Here is a 14564-nt window from a genome sequence, read left to right on the forward strand (position 1 = left end):
CCAGAGCCACTCTAGCACCTGAGGCAGAGGCCACAGAGCCATGCCCAGCGCCCGGGCCATCTTTGCTCCAATGGAGCCTTGGCTGCGGGAGGGGAAGAGAGAGACAGAGAGGAAAGCGTGGCGGAGGGGTGGAGAAGCAAATGGGCGCTTCTCCTATGTGCCCTGGCCGGGAATCGAACCCGGGTCCTCCGCACGCTAGGCCGACGCTCTACCGCTGAGCCAACCGGCCAGGGCTAATCCCTTTCTTATTCATAAGTATTCCTTAGGCCATTTATTTTAAAAAGCATATTTAGGTAGATCATGTTTTTTGATGACAAATGCAAACTATCGTGGAATTCTTTGTGGATCTCAAGCATTCACTCAAGATTTTTGATAACATGAAAAAGACTCACTGAACTGGAAGCAACCTTGTGAGATCATCTAGACCCGTAGTCTTCACCCTGGGGTCACTAAGCTGCCTGATGCAGAGCTCCTCAAAGGAGTGCTGAGAGAATAAGGAAAAGGCTCCGTGCTCCTGACATCCTGCTCCCTTAGGAACTTGCTTTAGAGCCAAAACAATTTGAGGTTTTACAATTTGAGGTTTTTTGGTTCTATGCACAATTCTATTTGAGGGGAAAAAAGGATAATTTTTCCCCTCAACTGGGCATCCCAATAATTACTTATTAAAAGCTCTCTATATGTCAGGCAATGTGTTACCTGTTGTGGTTGCAAAGAATTAGAAAAGAAAACCCTGTGTTTGAAAAAAATGAATGGAAAAAACACACATCTACAAACAATAATGTAATATGTAAGTGGTAGGAAAGCAGCAAGTTCAGGGAAAGAGAGTATGGGTTCTAGGAGGTAGAGCCTACACTGAGAGTAGCAGTCAGAATTCCCTTAGGAAACACGTGCACATTTAAATAGAGGGACTGAGACTTTAAGGCAGTGACTATTTACAAAGGTGTACTGCAGACAGTACTAAGAGAAAGAAACCAGTAAGGGACGGTGAAGCACCTGGAGCCAGCACAGCGAGGAGTCTTTACCATGACTAGACCTGAAGTAGCAAGTGGAAAGAATGGTCATCAGAGCCCACGGCGAGAACTGTGATTACAGAAGGCTGCCCAACAGGAGCAGTGGCCTTCAGCAGAGGAATGCACCACAGCCGCCAGCAGAGCAACGGAGAGGGAATCAGGGAAAGCTACGCTCCACTGTGAGAGGCTGCACTGTTGTTCGCACCTCTCACTTCCTCCCTATAATAGAATGATACACCCATGCCTTTGCCACAGGGTTCCACAGAGCTATCCCCTTGAGGCAGAGCACACTTCCTACCCCACAGACATTGGGCTTGGTCACATGACTCGCTTAAGGTAGTAGAATGTTTACAAATGTGAGTCAAGCCAAAGCTTTAAACATTCATGCATGGCCTGACCTGTGGTGGTGCAGTAGAAGGAATGTCAACCTGAAATACTGAGGTCACCAGTTCAGGACCCTGGGCTTGCCTGGTCAAGGCACATATGAGAAGCAACTACTATGAGTTGATGTTTCCCTCTCTTCTCTTCCCCCACTTCTAAAATCAGTAAGTAAAATCTCTAAAAAAATTAAGTATTCATGCATGGTCTGGCTTAGTCACTTGGCAGTCATGTCCTCCATCATGAGAAGTCCATGAGACATACCGACATTACATTGTTCTCTAGCCTAGTATGCAGAGAAGACACATGGAGAGTAGATACAAGCCTAGCCTGAAGCCTATAGACCAGCTGAGCCAGATCAACGGAACCTCAGCTAACCTCCAGCCCCATAGTAAGAATAAATATGAAAAACCACTGATTTTGGGGTTGTTAAAAAGTATTATAATAAAAACATGTCTGTTATACCAATCTCATTCACCTCCCTCTCTCCATTCTTCTTCTCATGCCTCCTATTGGCCAAACCCATGAGTGCAAGAAAACCCACTGATATGGTTCATAAATTGCCCTGAGAGGCAAAAAAAGAACAATGTCTTGGTGAATTACCAGCCATTCAAGGAAAAATGAGGATGAGATTTCAAGCCGAGACCAGTATAAACAAAGACATGGAAGCAGGAAATGACATAGCTTTGTGCTGAGAGCTCTGAGCATCTAAAATACCAGCAGAATATGTAAGTTGAGAAAGACACAAAAATAAAGCTGGAGCTATAGAATATTCCACAATCATGGCCCTGACTGGTTGGCTCAGCAGTAGAGCATTGGCCCAATGTGTGGAAGTCCCAGGTTCAATTTCCAGTCAGAGCACACAGGAGAAGCGACCATCTGCTTCTCTACCTTTCCTCCTCCCCTTCTTTCTCTCTCTCTCTTTCTCTCTCTCTCTCTTCTCCTCCCACAGCCATGACTCGAATGATTCAAGCAAGTTGGCCCTGGGTACTGAGGATGGCTCCATGGCCTTGCCTCAAGCACTAAAATAGCTCGGTTGCCCAAGCAACAGAGCAGTGGCCCCAAATGGGCAAAGCATCGCCCCGTAGGGCGCTTGCCGGGAGGATCCCGGTTGGGGTACATGTGGGAGTTAGTCTGTCTGCCTCCCTGACCCTCACTTCATAAAAAAAAAAAAGAAGGAAAGAAAAAATAATATTCCACAATCTTCCTTGATAAACCAAATATTTCTTATCAGTAGAAAGGTTTACCAAAGGCCCAAAACTTACACTGTTGTAATACTTTCTTCAACTCTGTATAATTATGCATCATAGCCTTTAAGAGGTGCATAATAATATTTCATAGCATTGCATTAAAAGCAAAGAAAAGAAGCAAATATTACTAATTCTCAAAAGTACATGCACTAGCTTACTCATGGAAATATAACCAGACTCTCCTGGTATAAGATAAAACAATCAAGGCGAGGAAACATACACATACAACCTCGAACAGCACCTAGCTCCCTCAGAATCAGAAAGGGATAGAAAAGCCCTCACGACTTCCACACAGTAGGAAGCGTACCAACTCTATCTATGCCCACAACTCTGAGGCATGGGTGAGATACAACCCCCTCCATGGTCTCTCTCCCAAAGCAGGACTTGGACCCTGATTCTCAGTCCCAGGATCCCCTTAGTTACAGGGAGCCAATCTGTATCAACCAAGACATGTAGCCACCTTGCCTCTGTCCTTCAATCACTTAAAAGGATTTCAGAGCTAGAAGAGACTTTAAAGATCTACAAATCTTATTTAGAGTAAGAAAAGTAGTCCAAAGGAACTATATAAAATCCTTACTGGTACACAATTAGTGTGGCCCTAAGCTAGTGTACTGGACAATAGCAAAGTTTCAAATTACGGTTTAGGTATAAAAATAAAAAACTGATAATCAACATACACCAGCCTTATTCACAGTGTTCTATGCTAAACTTGAGAGGTTTTAACTTTAGAAAAAAGATGTTTCCTATAATATATTCATCTAGAACACTGTGATCATTTATAAATAAGGTTTCAAATAAATTTTCCCTACATGAAAATAAGAATATCTTAACATCCAAAAAAGCAAGTTAATAATACATGAAAATACTTTTTGGTTCTAATAAAATGCTTATTCCCAAAGTCCCATCCTTGATACCATAACCCCCCTGGCTCAATGATTCTCAAAGTCTGAACTATCTGCATAAAAATCACCATAGGTGCTTGTGAAAAATGCAGATTCCAAGGGCCAACTTTAGATCTATTTGATTTCTAGGAGTTCAGAAACTTGCAGTTTGAACAGTTTCCCAAGTGGCTCTTGTACGTCCTAAAGTTTGAGAACCACTGCTACAGACAACCTTCATATTCTCAGTGACTCAGTCCCATAACCATATGTGATCCCATGCTCAACCTGGGATCAAGATTACCTTGCCGTCCTTCATCGTTGGTAAAGAGCCCCGTGTCACTACTGCTACACACACTGCTGGTCTCACTGAAAAAAAAAAGTAAAACACAAAGAGAACACATCAGCGCCAAATTCAAAACACTGTCCATTCTTCTTTCTCAAATCAAGTTTCCCTAATTTCATTAGCCAATCAGAAATGGAAATGTCATGAGTAAGTCATAGGGGAAAGTTTATGAAGAACAGAATTCTGCCTGACCAGTGGTGGCACAGAGAATAGAGCATCAACATGGGACACTGAGGACCCAGGTTCAAAACCCCAAGGTGGCTGGCTTGAGCATGGGCTCATCCAGTTTGAGTGTGGGGTTGCTCGCTTGAGCGTGGGATCACAGAAATAACCCCATGGTCGCTGTCTTGAAGCCCAAGGTCGCTGAGTTTAAGCCCAGTCACTGGCTTGAGCAAGGGGTCATTGGCTCAACTGGAGCCCCCATTAAGGTGAAGGCATATATGAGAAGCAATCAACTATGAGTTGATGCTTCTTACCTCTCTCCCTGTCTGTCTCTGCCTCTCTCTCATGCACACGTGCACACACACACACAAACACAAAAACAGAATTCTAAAACTTTTACTTATATTTCAAAGTACTTAAAAAATATCTAAAGCCACTGTTAGTTTACCATTAGAAAGTTATTTATTAAAGTTCATAAAAAATGATCTCAACTTGTTTTGGTATATTAAATAATATAAATTTGCCTGACCAGGTGGTGGCGCAGTGGATAGAGCGTCGGACTGGGATGCGGAAGGACCCAGGTTCGAGACCCCAAGGTTGCCAGCTTGAGCGCGGGCTCATCTGGCTTGAGCAAAGAGCTCACCAGCTTGGACCCTAGGCCCCTGGCTCCAGCAGGGGGTTACTCGGTCTGCTGAAGGCCCACGGTCAAGGCACATGTGAGAAAGCAATCAATGAACAACTAAGAAGTCGCAACGCGCAACGAGAAACTGATGATTGATGCTTCTCATCTCTCTCTGTTCCTGTCTGTCTGTCCCTGTCTATCTCTGCCTCTATAAAAAAAATAAATAAAAATTCTGAAAAGAAAAAATTAAAAAAAAATAAATAATATAAATTTTAAAATTACCAACTAATTTTATTTTTAAATGTTATCAACTATCAGTTTTAAATGAAGTACACAACTTTAGTATCTCTCTCTCAAGTTGTTTTCTCCCATTTACAAAGCAGCAAACAAAAATTCACAAACAGGAAAAAATCAGTATGACAAAAGCTGTATTGTATATATTTAAAGTCTTCCTTCATATCAAGCATATAAACCTAATTTTCAAAAAAGAAGATATAAAAATATAAAAACAAACTCTGTTTGAACTCACTGAAATAAGCCTTGGCCCCACAGAACTCCAGCGAGTAAGTCCATTTTCTGAGCTATGGCTAACAACTGATTCTGCCTCTTCTGAGGCCGAATTTCTGTCACCTGATCATCAAATTAGATTCATCTGGCTCAAGAAAAAGTGCTCTATTCTTTATAATATTAGCTGTTTCCTAGAATGGAAGCATTTTCTTCCAAGGTGGTTAATATTTTTCACCTGCTCTAGAAGATAGAAGACCGAAGTAAGGAAAAAGCATTCTCACCATGCTGCCTAAGGCTTGGCAAAGTCACAGCCCAGATTTCTGGATCAAAAATCTGAAAATATTTTGTATTGCAATATTTCCAAATATCTTGCCAACACTAAATCCTAAAAGTGTTGGTTAAATTAAGTAGCAATGCTCTCTTTGCTTAAGCTGGTGTCTGAACAACAGTTCTAAGAGATTTGTTGCAACAAGAGCCAATAAAACATATCCAGTTTCTTTAAAGGTTCTTTCATTTTCTTTTTTTCTGTACTTTTAAGTGGGAACGTAAGTTGTCATTGTAAGAGATGTTTCATAAAACTATACCACTGGATTCTAATGGACTTTGCATCTTCAAAGAGCTCTGCAGTTCAATCCAGAAGGCATGCTCAAAGACTACTGCATTCTTCCTACTTCTGAGTTCAAAGAACTGGGCCTGCTAAACTTAATGGTTCTGTTTTGTATTTTTAGCAAATCCCTAAGAATATTACTGGTCTAATCCATTGAGTCTTAACTATACATCATCTCATATTACTACTTTATTATCCTCATCTCACCTTGAAGATAAAGCAAATTTTATATTTTTAATACCTCTTGATATGAAGGAGGGCTTAAAAAGCACATTAGGCTGTGGGACAGATCTTCTACTCCACCACCTGTTATACTCTTTATTAGCTAGCAGTATCACTAACTTAGATTAAGTGGTCAGCAAACAGCCAGTCACCTGTTTTTTAGTTTTAAATCCCTGGTGGCAGGGTGTCCAAAAAAAGAATATTTTGGGACATGTGGAAATGACACAAAATCTCTATTTTAGTGTCCATAAACAAAGTTTTATTGGAATACAGCCGCAATCACTCATATCGCCTATGTCTTCTTTCACACCACTAATGCAAAGTTGAGTACTTGCAACAGAACTCACTGATCACAACGTCCTAAAATAGTGACTATCTGGCTCTTTACAGATGTTTCCTGCTTTACATGTATTGCACATTTTACTCTGCAATGTCTATAGTCCCCTCTGAATATTTCCAATTAAAACCACTGTTTTATTACATTTTTTCCCCATTCATTTCCAGCCACTGGTAAGCACAAGATACAGCATTCCCTTGATCCTTTTTCACATGGATTCCATTCTCTCCTCATATTCTAAATAAAGGGGGCAAACTTAAAGAAATCTGCTGGATTAAGAGAGTTGTTGCTAACCTAAAACCTTCCTGTCACTATGTTTTCTATTTTTCTTAACAGTATTTAAGGAGACTCACTGTTCTTGAAAGAGCTTGGACTAATCTCTTCTATAAATTTCTATACATACATATATATATATAGTTAATTAGAATAATGATAATGTCACAGAACTATCACCAGGGTTTTAAGATTATGATCGAGATAAGTATTTTCTTCATCGAGAAAATGATTTATGCTTTACAGAACATTTATTACATAAAAGTATCATCATTCTACCAGTATCTGGAAATGACTATGTCATCTGATAACACCTGCTAATTCTATTTATTCCCTCAGAAGAAACTGCATTGTAGAAATCTAATGATATATAAGAAATTGTTAGCATAATTTACCGAAAAGGCAAATAACAGGAACTTCACGGCATGTTTGCAAAGAAACACTATGACATAGCATGAAAATGTAGCGCTAGCTATAATGTAGAACCAGGTATTTCCCCTTCCGAGTTACAGGCCAAAATTTTCCAGCCCTGCAGCCTTTCTTCATTTCTAGCTCAGAGATTATGATTTTAAAACAAAATCATGTCCAAAAAGGACATACAGAAGGCCAATAGACATACAAAAAGATGTCAGTAATCATCAGAGAAATGCAAATTAAAACCACAATGAGACATTACACCTGTAAGAGTGGCTATCATCAATAAATCAACACACAAGTATTAGAAAGGATGTAGAGAAAAGAGAACCCTTGTGCACAATTGTCGGAAATGCAAATTTGTGCAGCACTATGAAAAACAGTATGGAGGTTCCTTAAAATATTAAAATTGGAACTACCTTATGACCCAGCAATTCCACTTCTGGGTATGTATCCAAAGAAATCCAAAACACTAATTCGAAAGAATACATGCACCCTTATGTTCATTGCAGTGTTATTTACAATAGCCAAGACATGAAAGCGACCCAAGTGCCCATCAGTCCACTAGTGGATAAAAAAGCTGTAGTGCATGTATACAATGAGGTATTACTCAGCCATAAAAAAGAATATCTTACCATTTGGGACGGCATGGACAGACTTAGAGGGTATTATGCTAAGTGAATTACATCAAAGAAAGACAAATACCATATGATTTCACTTACATGTGGAATCTAAACTACAATATAAATGAACAAACAAAACAGAAACAGACTCATAGATACAAAGACAGGTTGATGGTTGCCAGAGGGGAGGGGAGTCGGTGGACTGGGTGAAAAAGGTGAAGGGACTGAGAAGTACAGATTGATAGTTACAAAATAGCAACGGGGATGTAAAGTACAGCACAGGAAATATAGTCCATAATATTGTAATAACTAGGTCTGATGCCAGGTGGGTACTGGAAATATCAGGGGGAACACACTTTGTAAAGTACATTATTGTCTAACCACTATGCTGTACACCTTAAACACAAAATAATATTGAATGTAAGCTGTAATTGAAAAAATAAAATCGGATTAGTAAGATTTTGGCAATGATTTAATCACCTATAAAATGTTAATTTAGCTAATTAAACAGAACATTTAATATTGTTAAAAATAAGCTGCTATCTTTCGATAAAGGTGATTTTCTTTTAGCACCTTTCTAGATCACAATATCAAAAAGTTAAAAGAGCTTGACCAGGCGGTGGTGCAGTGGATAGAGCGTCGGACTGGAATGTGGAGGACCCAGGTTCGAGACCCTGAGGTCACCAGCTTGAGCACGGGCTCATCTGGTTTGAGCAAAAGCTCACCAGCTTGGACCCAAGGTCGCTGGCTCAAGCAAGGGGTCACTCAGTCTGCTGAGGGCCCGTGGTCAAGGCACATATGAGAAAGCAATCAATGGAACAACTAAGGTGTCGCAACAAAAAACTGATGATTGATGCTTCTCATCTCTCTCCGTTCCTGTCTGTCTGCCCCATCTATCCCTCTCTCTGACTCTCTCTCTGTCCCTGTAAAAAAAAACAAAAGTTAAAAGATGTCAGGCCTCTATATAATTTTTCCTATTCCAAAACCTTTAAATTTGTTTATTACTTTTTTGCTCTGTGACTTTTTACTAGGCAAGGAAAAAAAACTGTTCATCGTTTTTGAAAGAAAAAAATGTGATTATACTTCTAATATCCACTCCATCTGTGGTCCCTCTGAAGCTTAATCAGGAAGACAGACACTCAACCTTTATTAATCTTTAGAAAAACTATCAAGACAAAGTCCACAAAGCTAGCAGGTAATGAAACCTTGTCTTTTCCTAAAATGGCAGCAATTCCTTGAGGCATCAACGCCTCCTGACTTTAATTTGGGAGTTGTTCTGTACTCCCTATTTTTACTTGATTCTAATACATAAAGTTTTCATACAAAAATCTTCCTCTAATATTTCTAAAACATTTCGGAGCAGAAAAGTATCAATACTACAGACAATTTAAGGTATTTTAAACATCATTCAAACAAATTCAACCCCAGACTGAACCAATGAAAAGTCTCTAACAGGAACAGAAGAAAGGATCCCCCCACCACCATTTCTCCTAAACTTCTACTCATTCATGCAGTAAGCATTTATTTACCATATACCAGCACTGAAACTAAAAAAGAAAGATGTCAATCACAATTTAAATACATGCATTTTATTAAAAACTCAGTCTAGACTATGGGAGAAGTTGTGAAAAGGCAGAGAAAAATGCTTTCCAGGTGGTGCAAGCCTAGAATTTAGTCTTACAATGCTGAGGAAATCATCCCATTTTAAAAGCCAGAAAATGTCTCAAAAATATTCCTATGTAACTAAAAATTGTAATATCACACTGCTCTATAATGGTTTTCACTAAAATAATGTTCGCACACTTAAATCAATAGCATAGGCATCATCTTAAAAAAGACAAAACTAAGCCATGGATTTCAGACTGCCAATTGTATTTCCTAATAATTACAATATTGTGGGAACAGTAACTGAATCACATTCAACTGAAATAACATAAGTAAGTGGAAAGAAAGTCAACCTAACCAGAGGCTTTCTTCTCCCTGTATTTTATTATGAAGACTCTCAAACATACAAAAAAAAGTGGAAAGACGTTGGTTACCATCACCCTCCATCACCTAGATATTGTAATTAACATTTTGCCTCTTTTTTTTTGTTTATCATGTATCTTCCTATCTAACCTTCCCACCTCTGTATCTTGATAATTTAAGGAATCTCAATAGACTATGATTAGGTATGGCAATCCATTTTTAAATAAGTAAATTATCACAGAAATTGAGCCTAATGAAATTATTGATACCTATTGTCCACTTAATTCCAGGGCAAACACTGTTAACTAAATAGTGTAAACATTGGCACTAACTTTAAAATGCTTTCATTTCAACTGCTTTTAGTTTCAAGTAGTAAAATAAACTGGTTGCCCTTTTGAAGAACCATTAAAAGGTATTGTTTTCACTCTGGTCAGTTGGCTCAGTGGTAGAGTGTCGGCCTAGTGAGTGATGTCCCAGGTTCGATTCCTGGTCAGGGCACACAGGAGAAGCTCCCATCTGCCTCTCCACTCCTCCCGCTCCCCTTCCCTCTTCCCCTCCTGAAGCCATGGCTTGGTTGGAGTAAGTTGGCCCTGGGCTCTGAGGATGGCTCCATGGCCTTACCTCAGGCGCTAAAATAGCTCAGCTGCTGAGCAACAGCCCAAGACGGGCAGAGCATTGCCCCACAGGGGGCTTGGCAGGCGGATCCTGGTTGGGGCACATGCAGAAGTCTGACTCTCTGCATTCACACTTCTCACTTAAAGAAAAAAAAAAACCTGGAGGGAAACACAAAGCAGCGGGGGGGGGGGGGGGGGGGGGTTGATGACCTACTGGCATCTACTGGGTCAAGGCCAGGGATGCTGCTAAACATCCTACAATAATGCTCAGAGCAGCCCTCATGACAGAATTATCTGGCCCAAAAACATCCATAGTGACAAAGCTAAGAACTCTCATCTACAGTAATGGACACAGTGGATGGATGGAGAGGTGTCATGTTTAGGGAGCCTGTGCACTTTGCTGGATACAGCCAGCCTTCGGGGCAGAGATGTCACTCCCGTTAGGGCTGGGCCAGAGTTTCAATCTGAAACCCCCAGATCCCAGGAACACTGAAGGCAGCTGGATCTTCTGGCAAACTGGTGTAACTGTATTCCTCAAGAATTGAACAGATCCCTATTCTCTGCCTAGCCCAGGCAGAGAAAGATCCTACAGCCATGGAAGAGAGATCCAGGCAAGAAAGGAAATAACCTTGCTCATCTCAATGTCCCCAAAGACTAGCATAGCACCTGGCACATAACAGGCATTCAGTAAATGTTACATAAATGGAATAAACTCATTCAAATCTGTTTGCTTCCCTTTGCATGGCCTTTGTGGCTTGTCCCTTTACCTTTCTAATCCTGTTTCCTCGTACACAAAATGTTGATGGACTGCTCTGAGAATGTGATAATACGAGGCATGTGAACCTACTTTGTGAACACTAGACCAATATACAAAGGCAAAGAATAAAATATTAGGAAGCTACTTCTAGGATACTAATCCTTTTATGTGCCTAAATATTATTTTAGAAGCTAACAGTAGTAATTTCCTCACTGACATTCTTCTTAAAACAGCAATCAGAATTCTATGGGACTCTCTCAATTATACCTCAAATAAAAAAAATTATATGGATCTCAAATCTATTTTCATTTTAATAGAAAATTTTTTTAAATGTAGCCTAGGAAATCTAGTACTTTTCCTGCACTGGGTTTCATCCAAGAGAGAGAGAAAGACACTGCTCTCTCAACAGATATCTAAACTCCAAGTGTCTCAAGAAAGGGGTTGGTACTTGAATGGAGTTTATTAGGGAAATTGTTAATATAGAAGGCTGCTATTAATTATTGGTACCAGTAATATCATTTATTGAGTTCTACCACAGGCCAGGCAAAGTACTAAGTGCCTTATATTCATTATTACATTGCCTCTACCCCAAAACTCTATGAGGTAACTATGTCAACCTCATAATACAGATAAAGGAATAAGGCTTAGCATGTTAAACACCTGCCCAACAGTACACAGTGAATAAGCATCAGAGACAGGGCGGAGTAGCTCCACAGCCCATGCACCTGCCGAATGGCCGCTAAAACATAGCTGGTGTGCAGAGATTCACCTCACTTAATAAATGTCAATACTCCTGAGGTTCTTTTGAATTTCAACACTTCTCATTTTCAATCCCTAAAAATGCAAACTGATTAACTGAACTAAAGACAAAGTGTTCCCTTGCTTTTTGCTACTTAAAACAGACACAGCTGAAATTCTAGCTGTGTTTTCAGCTAAAAACGTATCATATGTGCTGAACACAAAGAAAATTATAAACTCACAATGGAAAAAAGGTCTCCTCCTCATGACATATATTGAATTAAAAAAAATAAACTTCTGCCCTGGCTGGATGCTCGGTTAGTTAGAGTGTCATCCTGAAGCACAGAGGTTGCCTGTTCGATCCCCGGTCAGGGCACATACATGAACAGATCGATATTCCTGTCTCTGTCTCTCTCTCTCCATCCTTTTCTAAAACCAATAAAGTAAACATTTAAATAAATATTCATCTTCAGTATACTCACTTAAAACACAATAAAACATACTTTTGGGGATCTATACCTATTTGCCCTTATAGTTCCTGAATGTCCTTCTTTTGAAATCAAAATTAAAAAGCTTCTCGTAATAAGTTCTGGGAAAATATTAGTCTGAAATATTACTGAATTTAGCTTCACACTAAGAGAAAAAATTCAGAAGACGAGTAGCCATCTCTAGTAACCAAACTTCCAGATGATTCGCTTCTTGGTATTTCACGCCCTGGTTGTCTGTGTAACCAGTAACAGGGCACAGAATTCACTTCTGAGAATAGTTTTAATAAGACTGTGGCTTCCATCTTGGGCACTCTGGAGATTCATTCTCATTCTTTCTCTCTCTGACTCTCTCCCCAATAACAGCCCTGTGGACGGGCCCACCTGGAAAGAAACCGAGGCTCTGGGTCCAACAGCCGGTAAGGAAATGAGGTCTGCCAACAGCCCTGTGAGTGAGCTTGGAAGTGGATCCTTCAGCCCTAGTCAAGCCTTGAGACAACTGCAGTCCCAGCCAACAATCTGACTGCAACAGTATGTGAGACTCTAAACCAGAATCCAGCTAAGCTGCTCCCTGACTCCTGACTTTAGGAACTATGAGACTACACATTTGTTATTTAAAGCTGCTATATGTTAGGACAATTTTTCTGTAGCAATAAATAATACAGAATCTTTATGAATTCTTTTTTGAAAAGAATTCCCTACTTTCTTGCCCTCACGATAAGTTCCTAGTTTCAATAAGACAAATCTCTCTGAATTCCCACAATTGGAAGAAAAAAACACAGCTTGTCCTCTGTCGTGAGAGCTCACTAGTTCTTCCAAATTCCTAACTACAGAAGACTGTACATCTAGAGCTGAATGCGAATAGTCTATACCTGTCTCAATTACAATAAGAAGGTATAAAATAAGTTGCTCATCTATAATCAAAAGTTGAAATCAAGAAGTTACAACCTGGTTCCTCACTCATTTAAGATTATTAACCAAGTATCTCAATTAAGACATCTATTACATCTAATTTAACTTTTTTTTAGCTGTTAGGTGTTTTTATTTATTTAATGGAATTTATTGGAGTGCCACTGGTTAATAAAATTACACAGATTTGGGGTGTACCATTTCATAATACATCATCTGTACCCTGTACCGTGCATTCACCACCCCATGCCAAGTCTCCTAAAAGAAACAAGCAGGATTGAGTTTATGGCTTACATTATCATGCTAAAGAAAATTTAGAAGTTTTCATTTTAATTTTTGTATTACATAATGATGTATTTAACAGAGATTTTAAATAGTCTTAGAATTCAGAAAAACAGCAAGAACAAATGGCACTCCTACATCCACTGCTCAAAGACATCTTTGCTCAACTTTTTCTCCGTCTTTTTCCTGGGTCGAGGTGGTACATTTGTAACCATCCACAATCAGACTTCTGAGACTCAAGGTAAACATGACTAAGATATTCAGAGAAATATCTCACACTGATTGTAAAATTAATACCATAATAAATTTTGAGAATGTATAATGAAGGAGTTTGCTTTTCAGTTTCATTCAGAAGGCACCAAGAAAGCAAGAACCTCTCCAATTTCACCGGTTCATTACCACAGCCATTGCAATCAGTTAGATTTTTGCAGAGATAATGATTTTGCTCAGGACTCTGCTATTGAGCTGGGAGTTGTGCCTTAGAGAAGTCCACCCACCCTTTTAAGACTTACCTTTTCTTAGAGCTAACAGTGACTTATCTTTGGCTAGATGAAATGTCTTTTTCACAGTAAATTCTTAAAGGGCATACACTCTGAGACCTGCATATCTGAGCATGTCTTTGTGATGCCTTTCCTTATGAAATCTATCTCAGCTATACATGCAATTCAGGGATGAGGGGTGGGAGAGCAACCTCTCCCCCGCTCAAAACTCTCCAGACTAATGCAGTCCCTCGTATTCAGTACTGCAGGGATGAACGCCAGCCTTATTTCTTTCATCCCTTTTAAGATTTTTCATTATACTTGCTCCACCCCTACTACCAATGCAGAATGTAAAAATTACCAGGATATATCTAGGTACAGGTCTCTTTTCATTAGTTCTCTCTTTTAATCTTTATATTTAATTTTTTTTTAAGAAACACTTTTTCTCTCCAGATGTTTTTTTAAATCATTCTTCTAGTCCACCTGACTGGTGGTGTAACAGTGGATAAAGCATCAACCTGGCATGCTGTGGTCGCCGTTTCGAAACCCTGGGCTTGCCCTGTCAAGGCACATACAAGAAGCAACTATAAGTTGATATTTCCTGCTCCTCCTCCCCTTTCTCTCTTTCTCTCTCACTCCTGGGGAAAAAAAAAAAAAAAGAAGAATAAAATCTTTAATAAATAAATAAATAAATAAATATTCT

At 39.5% G+C, this 14564-nt stretch overlaps 1 protein-coding gene across 5 annotated transcripts in view; it reads right to left on the bottom strand.

The window, feature by feature from the left end:
• Positions 1-14564, bottom strand: part of GPATCH2L (G-patch domain containing 2 like) — a 58708-nt gene that overhangs the window by 33805 nt on the left and 10339 nt on the right. For all 5 annotated transcript variants that reach the window (XM_066341437.1, XM_066341436.1, XM_066341434.1 and 2 more), the window contains exon 3: positions 3821-3885. In XM_066341437.1, the coding sequence (XP_066197534.1) occupies positions 3821-3885 (65 nt within the window). The remainder of the gene's footprint in view (positions 1-3820; positions 3886-14564) is intronic.

The sequence above is a fragment of the Saccopteryx leptura genome, chromosome 6 (genome assembly GCF_036850995.1).
Source record: "Saccopteryx leptura isolate mSacLep1 chromosome 6, mSacLep1_pri_phased_curated, whole genome shotgun sequence".
Lineage (NCBI taxonomy): Eukaryota > Metazoa > Chordata > Mammalia > Chiroptera > Emballonuridae > Saccopteryx > Saccopteryx leptura.